Source organism: Bos taurus, chromosome 19 (genome assembly GCF_002263795.3).
Source record: "Bos taurus isolate L1 Dominette 01449 registration number 42190680 breed Hereford chromosome 19, ARS-UCD2.0, whole genome shotgun sequence".
Classification (NCBI taxonomy): domain Eukaryota; kingdom Metazoa; phylum Chordata; class Mammalia; order Artiodactyla; family Bovidae; genus Bos; species Bos taurus.
In genome coordinates, this window is record NC_037346.1 from 56,671,522 (window position 1) to 56,684,716 (window position 13,195).

At 57.7% G+C, this 13,195-nt stretch overlaps 1 protein-coding gene across 4 annotated transcripts in view; it reads right to left on the reverse strand.

The window, feature by feature from the left end:
• Positions 1-610: 610 nt before the first annotated feature.
• The window catches only part of RAB37 (RAB37, member RAS oncogene family), a 67,781-nt gene continuing 55,196 nt past the window's right edge, over positions 611-13,195 (reverse strand). Inside the window, exons 1-9 of one of the 4 annotated variants that reach the window (XM_005221261.5) lie at positions 8,580-8,694; positions 6,061-6,171; positions 4,950-4,991; positions 4,358-4,424; positions 4,203-4,255; positions 3,218-3,283; positions 2,624-2,680; positions 2,466-2,542; positions 611-2,286 (exon numbers count right to left, since the gene is read on the reverse strand). In XM_005221261.5, coding sequence (XP_005221318.1) covers positions 2,181-2,286; positions 2,466-2,542; positions 2,624-2,680; positions 3,218-3,283; positions 4,203-4,255; positions 4,358-4,424; positions 4,950-4,991; positions 6,061-6,171; positions 8,580-8,672 — 672 coding nt within the window. In that variant the 5' untranslated portion in view covers positions 8,673-8,694 and the 3' untranslated portion in view covers positions 611-2,180. Of the gene's footprint in view, positions 2,287-2,465; positions 2,543-2,623; positions 2,681-3,217; positions 3,284-4,202; positions 4,256-4,357; positions 4,425-4,949; positions 4,992-6,060; positions 6,172-8,579; positions 8,695-13,195 lie in introns of those variants that run through there. The other 3 variants (XM_005221263.5, XM_059878221.1, NM_001193224.2) reach the window with 3 other exon arrangements.

Sequence of the window (13,195 nt, forward strand, 5' to 3'; positions counted from 1 at the left end):
GCTAGGAAAACCAATCCGGCTCCGGGGCTGCGAGGTCCCCGCGGTTTTATTGTGGTCCAGGCACACCTCGGACCTAAGAGAGTGGTTCAAATAACAGTCTTTTCGTGTCTGCGGGGCGCTTGGCGCAGGACCTGTTAATAGGGGTGCGGGCTCCGATCTTCGCTGGGACAATGTGAAGGTCCAGTGGAGCGCCCAAGGCTTCAGCGGGACTGCCCAGCGAAGACAGGCCACCCAGGGGCAACTGTGTATCGGCGTCAGCCTTTAGCTAGGGAGGTGGGGGAGGGGAGAGGCAGGTCACAGTCAGGTAGCCGATCTCTGGGGAAAAGGAGCCCTGGCGTGTTTCAACAGAGAAAGTTAAAATGATTAGGACCGTGAGATAATAAACCTTTCAGCTCCTACTTTCAGATGAGAGGCTGGTCACAGAGGCTGGGGGCAGTCTGTTAAGGGTGAGGTGACCAGTTTGGGGGTGGGGGGGTTGGGCATTGAAGGATGAGGATCAAATGATTTTGGCAGTCAGTGACAAGCAACAACGATCTTTTCAGCATGAACTGCCCCCGCCTTTCCCCCACCCCCGCATCAGGTCCACCTCAAAGAAACAGTGGACAGGGTGTACTTTCCAAAATACTGCCATTTAATGCTGAAAAACACAAAAGCTAGAGGCCCAGAGCAGCCCATGTGACTGGATCGCCTGCAACCTGCCTTGGGCACCAGAAGAACCCTGCAAGGTCAGGCTCCTCCCTGCTCTGCCTGGAGAGCTTCCTTATCGGCCTGAGTTGGAGCTGCTGACTCTGCTCAAAGAGCAAGATTTCTGCTTTGAAAGCAAATGCAGCAGCCTGAGAAATGGGCAGTGCATACCTTACATACCCCTCTCCTGGCCCCGAGTGTACAGAGCCAGAGTAAAGGTGTCTCTAGATCATAATCTGCACAGCTCCTGACCTCTTCCTAGGGCTGAGGTCAGGGCTTGGGGAGACCTGTGACCTTGGCTACACAGAAACTCCTTGCGGGCCCCTTTCCCCACCCAGCTCTTACCAGGCAGACATTGTTTTGCATACAATGTGTTGATTTACCCGGAAATGGATGACCTCTCACTCCCTAACCAGGGTCAGAGAGAAGGGAGATAAAGCAGTTTGGGCTCTAAGGTCGGTCGGTTAGTCTGTCTGTCTGAGAGGGAATGAGGGAGGTCAGGGAGGAGGCAGCACTTGGGTTTGGGGGTTACACAATGGCCTGAGGTTTGCTCACTTCTGCCTGCTGCCTACGCCAGGATCAGAGTTTTCTCTTTTGTCCCGTAGAAGCACCAGAGCTGCTTGAAGAAGTAGCCTGTGGGCTGCCTACCTGCCAAAGAGTTGGGACCAGAATAACCTTTTCCTGTCTATAACCTTAGGTGTCTGGAGACACAGATGGAAAGGTAGAAAGATAAGGCCAGGCATTCAGGGAGGAGGGGCTCCTCTGGGATCTGAAGTTCAGAGAACAGGAACCAGGTGTTTCCAGGTGCTTTCATGTATTTGTGGGCTGGAGGAAAAGGGGTACACCTCCCAGAAGGGGGGCCAGTAAGCCCAGAGATAGCCAAACAGATAGACGTAATCTCTGCTGCTCCTCTCCGATCTCCCCACAGGGAGCCAGGTCCCTGGCCTAATCTCCACATCTCTTATCTTCCAGAGGCTTTGGTCTGACTCCCAGCACAAGGGCTCTGTTTTATTGGAGAAGATTGCTCTCTGGGGAGCTGGAGGAAATGAAGGCCTGGGTTTGCTCAGCCGCTTGCCAGCTGAAGGATTGGGGTGGGGTGGGGGTGTCACTACTTGCTCTTATGCCCCAGAAGTGCATCAGTGCCCCCTGGTGCTGAGCTGGAGCAATACCACCCTCATGGTGGTCAGGAGGGCTCCTAAGTCCTAGTAATAGAAGGCCAAAGGACCACCACCAGCTCTCTGGCTCGGTTTTTCTGGTCCCATTTTGATTAAGTTATGTATCATTAAAATGAAAGATAAATATTTTGCCCTCCCCTGCGGACGCAGGGAAGCTCCAGGAGTTAGGGGAGGGGCAGGAGTCCGAAGGGGCTGTGCAGTGGGTCCCCAAGCTCTCTCCCCGCTGGTTCAGCCGCTCAGAAGAAGCCAGGTCTGGGGGAGTGGGGGGAGGACGGCTGCATCCTCGGGGGCCTCTGGAGCTTCCTCTCAGACCCTTGGGATTCACAGGAAGGAGCAGCAGCTGGGCCGCTTCTTCTGGGACTCCACGTAGTCTCGGATCTGGAAGCTGGGCTCATCGGCCTGCCGCCTGGCTCTGTATTTCAGCTCCCTTGAAGAAGAAGGAGAAGTGGGCTGGGCAGTCGGTGGGGAGCTGAGCCTTGCCCCAGTCCCACGGCCTCCGAACGCAGGCTGTAGATGGGCCCTGGGACTGGGCGAGGGGCCAGGCCCCACTGGGTCCCAGATGGCGCCACTCTGCCCTGCACGCTCCCTTCCCAGCTCAGTACTCACTTGGCAATGGCCAGAAAGGCTAGCTCCACATTCATGCCCGTCTTGGCGCTGGTCTCCATGAAGGGAACTCCATATTCCTGCCAGGGTGAGAGCGTGCTCCATGGCCAGTCTCGGGCTGCCCCCATCCCTCCCCTCCCACCCCCAGGCCAGTCACTTACCCTGGCCAGCATCTCTCCGTCCTCTGAGCGGATCACCCTTTCAGTGCTCACATCTGCCTGTCAAGCCAGGTGGGTCACTCTGGGGGAAGGATGCCTTGACCCCCAAGGCCTCTCTCTCTGCCCTGGGAGCAGGACCTCCCGCCCTCTGCTGGTGGCCTGCAGGACTGCAGGTGGTCTGATCCACCCGAGGCCAGGACCACCTCCTCAGGTTCTTAGCTCCCAGCAGGAGGATCTCACCCCAACTTAGGGAGATGGTGGGTAACTCCGCTTGGCAAAGGGGTGGTGACCAGCCTTGAAGGGATGGCGGTAGTTGAGGTTAACCCTCTCCCATCGCAGATCTTCATCCATGTACCTAGTCCCTAGGATCTAACAGAGTAGCTGGGCATTCCTGGACTTCTCAGGAAACAGCCTGACCTTTCCCTGCAGGGGGCCAATTCCAAAGCTTTAAGAGGGCAGATGAGATGGGCAGAAGCTTGCAGATAGGTCTGACCTCTGAACTGGAGGCTGGAAAGGGTTCTTTAGTGGCAGGATGTCCAGCAATTACTCTGGTGGCTGTGGGGGAGGGTGGGCTGACCCTGCCCTGGAGCCACTCACCTTGTTGCCCAGAAGCATGATCACCACATCCCTCTGGGCGTACTCGTGAATCTCAGTGAGCCAAGCCTGTGGGAGAGGGCGCCCTGAGCCCCAGCCATTCTCCTCCTTCCCCCGGCCTTCCCTGCTTCTCCCCTCTGGATCCTCCTGGGCTACTCACTGCCCCCGATCACTGAACACCTTGGGCCTTCTCTCTCCTGCATCTTCGCTCAGGCCTCTCTCCAGTCCTGAATAGCTCTAAACCCCTTACAGTGTAACTCTCAGTTTTATGGAAATTAGAGGAGGCACAGGCTTTATGTTCTAGATCGGCTCTAGTCACCAGCACTCTCCTTGAACCCCGTAGAGGGTTCTAAGGCCACGTAAGGGCTCGGTGATCAAAAATACTGTGATCGATTAGAGATGTCTGACATGCCCGTGGGGTTGGGGGAGGCAGTAGGGATGCCATGGGTTCCATCCAGTTGGTAAGCTGTTTTATCTCTATGTGTCTGGTTTCCCTGGTTTGCTTGCCAGCCTCTTGAGGTCGGGGAGCATGTGCAACCTTCACCGTACTTGTGCACAGAGTCGGTGCTTATATGTATTGAATTATTGCCTCGACTACTGGATAGTTTGCTTGTGAGGACAGAGCCACTCATTTTGTCTGCCTAAGTCACTTTCTAGAAACTTGGGCTGCATATATGGTAGACGTTTTCTGCTTGGGCTCTCCCCGTGAGCTCTTGTCCAGGGTGGAGCTGGGGACCTTCTGAACACTCTGTCATGAAGTGCACTTATAAATCACAGGCAGGGGCGAGCAAGTGGCACACAGCCTGCTTGGCCTTCCTGCCCACATGCCAATCAGCTGCCCACGAGGAGTTTATTACTTCTGAGTCACAGCTCGGGTGTTTTTAGCGAGGCAGCAGTATTCCAGGCTCCACCCATTCCCACAAAGCAGGAAGCGGTCCTGCCCTGCTGGATCCCGAGAGTGGCGAGTGGTGGGTCAGGGAGAACCTACCCGGATGTTGTCAAAGGAAGATTTGTTGGTGATGTCGTACAGCAGGAGCAAGGCTGGAGGGGGAGAGAGAGGTCACACGGGGCGGGGGGACTTGGGGCAGTAGGGTGACTGTTACAGGTGGGCTGGGGGAGCGGCGCCGTGCCGGAGGCCCTTACCCTGGGCGTCTCGGTAATAAGCATGGGTCACACTGCGGAACCGCTCCTGCCCTGCCGTGTCCCAGATCTAGGGAGGGGAGGACAGACAGTCAGAAGCGGGCAGGCACTGTGCTGGGCAGAGAAAATCCTTGTGGTACGAGGGGTGGGAAGTGAGAGGCTTCTTTCTTTGGTTTCTCAGGGGCCTGGGCCTGTGAGGGCCTGGTGACGTGCCAGATGGTGGTAGTTAACGAGTTAATGAGTTCTGTTCTCATCTGGTGCTGTTGCCCTAAGTGGTGAAGTCCAGGGATTAGGGGTGTCTAGCCTCCTAGAGCATGTGAGGCCCGTGACACTGGGGAGGATTTGCAGCAAGCCTAAGCTTGTCTGAAGGCACTTGGAGCTGCTGCCTTTGACAGAAGAGAGGGCCTGGGAACGGCTTTCTCTGCAGACATCAAACAAACAAAAGCCGTTTCCTCTCCTGGGCCCCACAGGAAATTACCCCAGGCTGAGGGCAGGGCCGCAGGCCTCGTGTGAGTGGGTGAAGAGCCTGGGCAGGCGCCCCTATCCTTGAACCGCCGCCCCCCTCCACCCCAGCCCTCCCAGCCGCTGATCTCACCTGCAGTTTCACTCTCACACCATCCACGGTCACCACTTTGTTCTGAAAGAGAGAAGGGCAGAGGGAGAGGTGGGTGTGCAGGGCGGGGGAGGTGGCTTGGCTTCTGCATCCTGCTGAATCCTGCACAACAGCAGGCATCCTGTCTGGCCGCTCCCCCAGGGTGGGTGCCAGGGCGTCTGACGAGCCCCGGAGATATCTCCAGCCAGATCGCCCCATCAGGGTTTGGGGGGACTCCGTCCCCAGGCAGCCTGACTTCAGAGTCCTCTCTTCTGTGGACGCCATCTCTCCTCACAACACACCAAGGCAAGGGAGCCTGAGAACGTGCCCGCCCCCGCCCCCCAGGGCTCAGCAGGGCACACAGGCCGAGCCCTGGGGGACCGGGCTGGGGGGAGTCCTGCCTCTTCCCTGCTTCTGTCTGCCTCTCCTGGGGCTCAGTCTCAGCACTGCAAAGTAGCTCTTCGAGATGAGGTGCCCACCAGCATCTCGGAGACCTCAGTGGGCGGATCTGCAGGGCTGTCTTTGCCCTGGTCGCCCACTGGTTCTACCGTTAGGTGAAGCTTCCCCTTCTACTGGGAGGAGGCACTCGGCCTCTGAGAGCCCCGCTGCCAGGGTTAGGCCTGAATCCTCCTGGCCCCTGGGGCTGTGTGGTGCTCAGAGTGCTCAGCAACCCCGATGCCAATCTGTTGATGCCAACCCAAGATGGGTTCATCCCGGTGAGGGGGCGGGATGCTGGCTGCTGCTCTCTCCCCACAGGATCAGTCCAGCTCCTCAACCTCGTGCCCTGTCCAGCTCCTCAGCCTCATGCCCTGCGGTGCTTCCCTGAGTTCCAGAAAGACCGGCTGACCTCACGTCTTGCCCGAGGGGCCTGCTCACACCGTGGGGGTGTGTCTGCCCTGCTCAGTGGCAGGATTTTAAGATGTAGTCTCTTATTTCTCATTCTGTAGGGGGGCAGGGAGCCCCACAAGCCCAGACTCCTCTAAGCTGGCCACCTCTAGGGTGAGCCACTGTAGATGTGAGGGGTCAGTGCAGGTCTGAGCAGAGGACAGCCCCCCGTGCCTGAAGCCGTGACCCCTGGTTCACCGCTGGGAGGAGGAGCCTGCAGCCACCTCACCCTGAAGTCTATGCCGACGGTGGCTATGAAGGTCCCGGACAGGAAGGCCCCGTCTCTGAATCGGATGAGGAAACAGGTTTTGCCGACGCCCGAGTCTCCCAGAAGCATCACCTAGGAGATGGGGGCAGAGGCCGTTAATGGGGCGCTGGGGCGAGACTCTGGGCTCTCAGGGAGGGCCGGGAAAGGATGCTGAGCCCCAAGCGGGCACCTGCTTCTGGAAAACCTGCCGCCTCCTGCTCTTCTCCACTCTCCCGGGCTGCCGCTGGCCTCCCAGCCGCTCCCTTGGGCCCTCCTGTCCTCATCTGGCTTCCGGGACGCCCGAGTTGAGACCCCAGAGCCAAGAGGTCCCCAAATGTGCTCTGTGGCCCCGAGAACAACCACTTTTCATGCGTCTAGACTCTGGCCCCCTTGGCCCCCCGCCACGCCATGCTGTGTGTTCTTTGCTGTGTGTTCCACGCCTGTGTGCACACACGGGTGGGGCCGCCGCACCAGAAAGAGAAGCATTAATATTTCAGCCAGGGATTCCCACCCAAGGGAGGGTATCAGGATCTGAGGCGGGTAGGCCTCTGTCAGTTGCCAAGGCATGTTCTAAAATTGCTCGTGTTCCGGTGTTTTATTTTTGGTCACCTTTATTTGGAATTTCCTAATGACATCTTATGTTTGTAAAAGCCTTGCGTGAATTAGGGAAGGCTGAAATTTATACTAAAGCAGAGAGACATTTAGCCTGAAATGCTTTCCGCAGTAACCTCCCAAGTGGGACAAAATGGCTTGCAAACTGGCATGGGGGGGTAGGGGGGTGGGGGGAGGGAGTGTGTGTGGGCATGTGTTTGTCCCTTTACTGTCTGGCCAGTCTCTGCTCCTCTCCTCTGGGGATGGGATAGGGTGGGGCTGGGGAGGGGACCCCTCTGTCCTGACATTCCTCAAACTATCAGAGAATAGGGGTTGAGACCTAAAGTTGGAATTTTTTCCAACTGGCTGAATAGATGCTTAATGGGTGGAGCAGGGACTAAGGTTTGAGTTCTTTTGGGGGCCTTGACCTTGACCATGGAGCCCAAAGGCTTTCCTGCTGTGACCATGGGGCATGGGATTAGATGGGCAGTTGAGCAAAAGGTGCGTGAAGGCTGGGGTCCTGGCTTCTACGTGGGTGACTGGGGGACTTTGGGAAGATTCCTTAACCTTTCTGTGGCAGTTCCCACAGGGTTAGAAGGAAGGATGGATGACTTCTTGGACAGATGGTGGGCTGGGGGCTGGGGAGCTCTCTGGAGCCTGCATGGCTCCCTGGTTCCTGGGTACCAGTACCCGATGGGGCAGGAGGGAGAGAGGGAGGGAAGGCAAGCAGCTGTGTACTTTAGAGATCACAGCTGCCTTGAGCAAGCGATGCCAGCCACCCACCCAGCCAGGCAAGTCCACCAAACACAAACAGTTGCCCAGCCTCGCCACCTCCTAGGCAAACACCCAGCTGGCTTGTCAAGCAAGGAGGTCAGGCAGTGCCCCATGGCCCAGGACTGGTTCTCAGTGGCTCCCCCTCCCCTGAACACACTGGGGGCCCATTTCCTGCCTGCAGCCCACACCGGGACGCCTATCTCAACAACGGCTCTGGGCGGGTGACTTGCAGACTAGCTTCCCCTAAAAGAAGGTGGTGGGGGCCGTGGAGGGAGGAAAGCAAGGCACCGAGAAAGGCAGGTCTCCTTCAAGGTCATGCCGCAGGAGACTGGGCCAGCCTCCTCCTCATCTCTCCCCGACCTGGAGGAAGAGTGGAGGCTCTGGGCTCCCTCTTTCAGAGATCCCAGTTCCTGTCAGCTCCCAGGGTGCAGAGGAAGGGCAGACTGCTCAGTGTCCACCAGCAACCTCACCTCCTTCAATCAGGGCCACCCGCATCGGGAACCAGGCCCAGAGAGCTGACTTAAACTCTCCCAGGTGGGGTACTAGTGCCTAACCGCTCCCATCATTCTCAGGGTCTAAAAAATTCCCAGGTGAGTCTACTGTTCTGGCTAGCAACATCCTCCCAGAAGAAGGTGTGGGCAGCTGGCTGCAGGGGTGGGAGGGGAAGGGGTCGCACCTGGGGGCAGCTGGGATCCTAGTCCACCCTGGGAGAAGGGCATTAAAGAGCAAATTCCCCCGCCTCAGGGGGCATCCCTTCGGAGTGCCTTTCCCAGCGCTTGGGAAGCCTGTGCCCTGGGAGAGTTGTGGGCTCAGGGGCTAGCGAGAAGCCCGGGGTTCCCCGGGGTTCGCACTGGCCGAAGTGAGGCAGAGGGAAATGGGGCTGGGGTCCTCAGGGGGTGGGGAGTCATTCAGTACTTCCTACGCTCCTCTCTCCTCTCCCAGATCCCTGGCCGTTGGTATGGGCTCCGGGGGCTGTCTCGACCCTCCCCCACTTACTCTGGGAAGACCTGGCTGCCTGGGGGGGATGGGATGAGTCCAGCGCAGAGGCAGCCAGAGAGGGGCGGGGGGGGGGGGGGAAGGGGTGGCCCCCAGAGCTGGCACCAGAGTCCCCAGCGCTGGGCGCGGAGCCCACCCACCTTGCCCGTGAGATCGTGGCTCGGCCCGCAGGGTGGGGAGCGCTCGGGGGCCTCGCCATCCCGGGTGGCCGCGGTGCCAGGCGTTCCCGTCATGTCCCTGGACCAGAGGTGAGCTGGGGCCCGCGGCGGCCGAGGGACAGGCAGGAACCGCCTCGCCTGAAGCTCCGCCCGCTCCTTCTCCCCTCCACCGCCCCGGGCAGGGACCCCGACAGGCTCCTCCCTCCGTTTCGCCACCTGAACCGCCGACGCTGGCGGGGAGCTGGCTGTCCCGCGGGGGCGCGCAGGACCGCAGAGTCAGCTCTCGAGGGGGCAGGCAGGCCCCTAGAGCCGCACCGATCGGAGGGCGTAAGCCAAATCCAGCCTAGGACAGCTCCCCAAGGCCGCCAGCTGCCGGGGTTAGGGTTCCACGGGGAGCTGTCCCTGGGGACCCCGCCTTCTGGGGGAAGGTCTGGCATCACTGGGACCCGCGGGCTGGCGCCGGGGTTGCGGCTGCCCAGTGCGGCCAGCAGGCGACGCCCAAGCTCCATTCGGGCTGCGGTCCACAGGTGGCTGGGGTGAGGGGGCTGGGGGCGGGTCCGGGAGCATGGAAACGCCCCTGGGCCGCGCGGCGCGGGGCTCGAGAGCACGCCTGCGTTCTGAGCGCAGCTCACAGCCAGTTTCGCTTTTGCTAGTGCGCCCACGGGGTCGCGAAGAGTCGGACACGACTGAGCGGCTTCACTTTCACTTTTCACTTTCATGCATTGGAGAAGGAAATGGCAACCTACTCCAGTGTTCTTGCCTGGACAATCCCAGGGACGGGGGAGCCTGGTGGGCTGCCCTCTATGGGGTCACACAGAGTCGGACGCGGCTGAAGTGATTCAGCAGCAGCAGCAGTGCGCCCTAGCTCGACGTCATCCGAATGTAATTGTGTTTACCGACCGATGGGTATTCACTCTTCACCACACTTGCTTGGGCCCCCCTGCCGGTGTTTGGACTCTGACACTTCCCCTGTTCCCCCCTGACCTCTTGGGGTGTGCCCAGAGGTGTCCCCTACCGGGAGAGCTTTCCCAGGCGGGCTTCCCCGCACACTTCCCAATCCAGGTGCTCCTCAAGGCAGGTCTAGCCTTATCCACGTGTGGCCCTCCCCTCTGGCACCTAGTAGGTCTTAAAATCTGGTACCAAATGAATTCATGAAGTTGTGAATCAGTTTGAGCTGAGTCTCTAGGACCTCCCAGGAACCCCACTGCTCCTGTTGACAGAGACTAAGAGTGTGTCTAGGGGTGGTCCAGAGCAGAGTTCAGGGGCCCTGGCCTGGGCTAACCATTCAATTCAGTTCAGTTCAGTCACTCAGTCGTGTCCAGCTCTTTGCAACCCCATGGACTGCAGCACACCAGGCTTCCCTGTCCATCATCAACTCCCGGAGCTTACTCAAACTCATGTCCATCAAGTCGGTGATGCCATCCCACCATTCAGTACTTGATCCCCAATCCTACATAAGTGCAGTCAGATTCCCACGGGAACAGGTTGGGTACTTTACAGAGGGACTGGGTGAGGGGCACGTAGAGGGGCAGGGGCCCTGCACCTCTTTACCGAGGTATTGGGGGTGAGGGGCAAGGGGCAGGCCTGGCTTATGGGCGACCATAAGCCTCATGGGGACTATACATGTACTTGTACATGTACACCTGCCTCCTGCCCTGAAACTTTAGGCATCACTTGGAGCTATTTTCCATGGAGCATTGTTATTTATTTACTTATTTTTTTGGCCTCAAAGTGCGGCATGTGGGATCTTAGTTCCCTGACCAGGGATCGAACCCATGCCCCTTGCTTTAGAAGTGCGGAGCTTTAACCACTGCACCACCAGGGAAGCCTCAGGAGCCGTTTTCCAGAAGTGGGTGTGCCACAACCTCGTGCCACATAGGGAGGGGCGCGAAAAGGGAGGACACAGAGCCCTGCCGAAGTCCCCTCTTGCCTGCTATTTGGGCGTCACAGGCTCTGGTCGCAAATAATGCCCCAGTCCATTCAGTGTCCCGAGGGCTCACACAGGAACCCTGCAGGCGAGAGGGTGATGACTGAGGAGGAAGGAGAGGGGATGTGGTCTGGTCCTCTCTGGCTTTCCTCTGCCAACCAGGCTGATGTGGGTTGCATTGTGGTTCCCCCTCCCCAGAGAGAAACTCAAGTCCTAAGCTCTAGTAACTCAGAATGTGACCTTATTTGGAAGTAGGGTCGTTGCGGGTATAATTATTTAAGATGAGGCCTTAGAGGAGAGGTTGTTGTTGTTCGGTTGCTAAGTCGTGTCCGATTCTTTGCAACCCTGTGGACTGCAGCACGCCAGGCTTCCTTATCTTTCACTATCACCCGGAGTCTGCTCAAACTCGTGTCCGTTGAGTCAGTGATGCCATCCAGTTATCTCATCCTCTTGTCTTCCCGTTCTCCTCCTGCCTTCAATCTTTCCCAGTATCAGGGTCTTTTCTGATGACTCAGTTCTTTGCATCAGGTGGCCAAAGTATTGGAGCTTCAGCTTCAGCAGCAGTCCTTCCAATGAATATTCAGGGTTGATTTCCTTTAGGATTGACTGGTTTGCTCTCCTTGCAGTCCAAGGGACTCTCAAGAGTCTTCTCCAACAACACAGTTCAAAAGCATCCATTCTTCAGTGCTCAGCCTTCTTTATGGTCCAATTCTCACATCCATACATGACCACTGGAAAAACCATAGCTTTGACTAGACGAACCTTTGTTGGCAAAGTCATGTCTCTGTTTTTTTATTCGCTGTCTAGGGAGGAGGGGGTGGGACCTCAATCAAATGTGAATGGTGTCCTTTTAAGAAGAGGACGCAAGGAGAAAACGGCCATGTGGAGACAGATGTAAAACTGGGAGTGTTGCAGCTACCAGTCAAGGAATGCCAAGAGTTTCCGGGAGCCACCGGAAGCTGGAAGAGGCAAGGAAGGGTCCTTCCCTTGAGCCTTCAGAGGGAGTGTGGCCCTGCCCATGCCTTGATTTCTGGCCTCCAGCTGTGGTTTGTGTCGCCTTCCGTAAGACTGTCTTTGTCCTGTGACAGGTTTGGGATGGAGAAAGTTGCCCATTGGTGTGGATGCTCTAGAAATGGTGGAGAAATTCAAGTGCTGTGTTGCTGCATCTCCACTCTGGGCGGGCTGGAAGCAGGGGGGCATGGAGCCCACTAACATGGCAGAGAGGCCCGGCTGGACCCCTCTGGGCCATGTCTGTCTGGCCTGCCGGGTCTGGGGCCCATGGGCGGTGTCATGAGCAGAGTATGTCACACGCTGTCCTCTGGGACACTGCAGCGTCAGGCGGGGTGTTCAAGGGCAGCCTTCAGGGAGTCGAAAGTGAGAGGGGGTCAGGGATGTTCAGAGCTGGGGGGTGCCAGGAAGGCAGGTGTTGCCCCAAAGGGGGGACGCAGGGCCCACTCAGAGATGGGGAGTGTCTTTAGACAGGAGGGGTGGCGGAGAGAGTGGACGGAGGACACAGCCTCTGGGGAGTCCAGCCTTCCTGACGGCCTCTCTAGTGTTGTGTGCACGCCGGGGCAGCCTGCATCTCCCCAAGTACTCACACTGGGCACACGTCACCCCACCCACTCCTAGTACCTTACCATGGACACACACACATACACCTCACATGACACAGACACAGAGACACGTCGCACCCCATCACAGACACCTCACACCCATGCATGCACACCTCACGTGACACACACACACAGACACCTCACACCCAGGCACACACATACCTCACACCCCATCACAGACACCAGACAACTCACAGCACAGACACACAACGGCTCACACCACAAATACACACCTTACATCATGCACACACCTCACGCACACACCTCAAATCATACATACCACCCAGGCCACAGAAACACACACCACTCACGTCATGCACACACACCTCAATTCAAGTCACGTAAGTACCTCAAATCATTCCACATGCACCATTTTTATCAGTGAGCACAGGTGCACTTCATATCATACCATAAACACACAATGCCTTACCCCCTCTGCAAACACACACATTTCACATCCCCCAAACATGTGTCACCACTTCACGGTCACAGACATGACTCAACACCACTCCCCAACACACACACCACATCACTGCACAAACACCCTCCTCACTGACCCCCGCATCTCACACCTTCCCTAGAGGTAGAGATTACCCTCTGAATGCAGTGTCTCTCAATGACCCCAGTCCCTCTCATCACCCCCAATTGCAGAAGGCACACACCCCACACTTCACCCCTAACCGATCTCCCTGCCCTCCTCCGGTACACAAGTCACACCCCACACCCCCACACAACCTCCCAGTACGGAAGTGATGATGCTGCGTGAAGCCTCATGGTTGTTCAGAGGAGGGCCTTTGTGTGCAGTCAGGAGATGGGGGAGTGAGCAGAGGGGGCGGCAAGAAACCCCCAGAGCTGGGGGAATACCTACATCAGAGTCTAAGTGCCTGACCACAGGTCCCCACGTGTGCGTGGGTGATCTCGGGATCCATGACTGCAGGCAAACTGGAGGTTTTTACGTGCATTACCTGCGTGTTTGGAAACCACCCGGCTGAACTGCGCCAGACCTTGGCAGGCAGAGGACGGATTCCAACTTTATTGGAAGGCGGTAGATGAGCCAC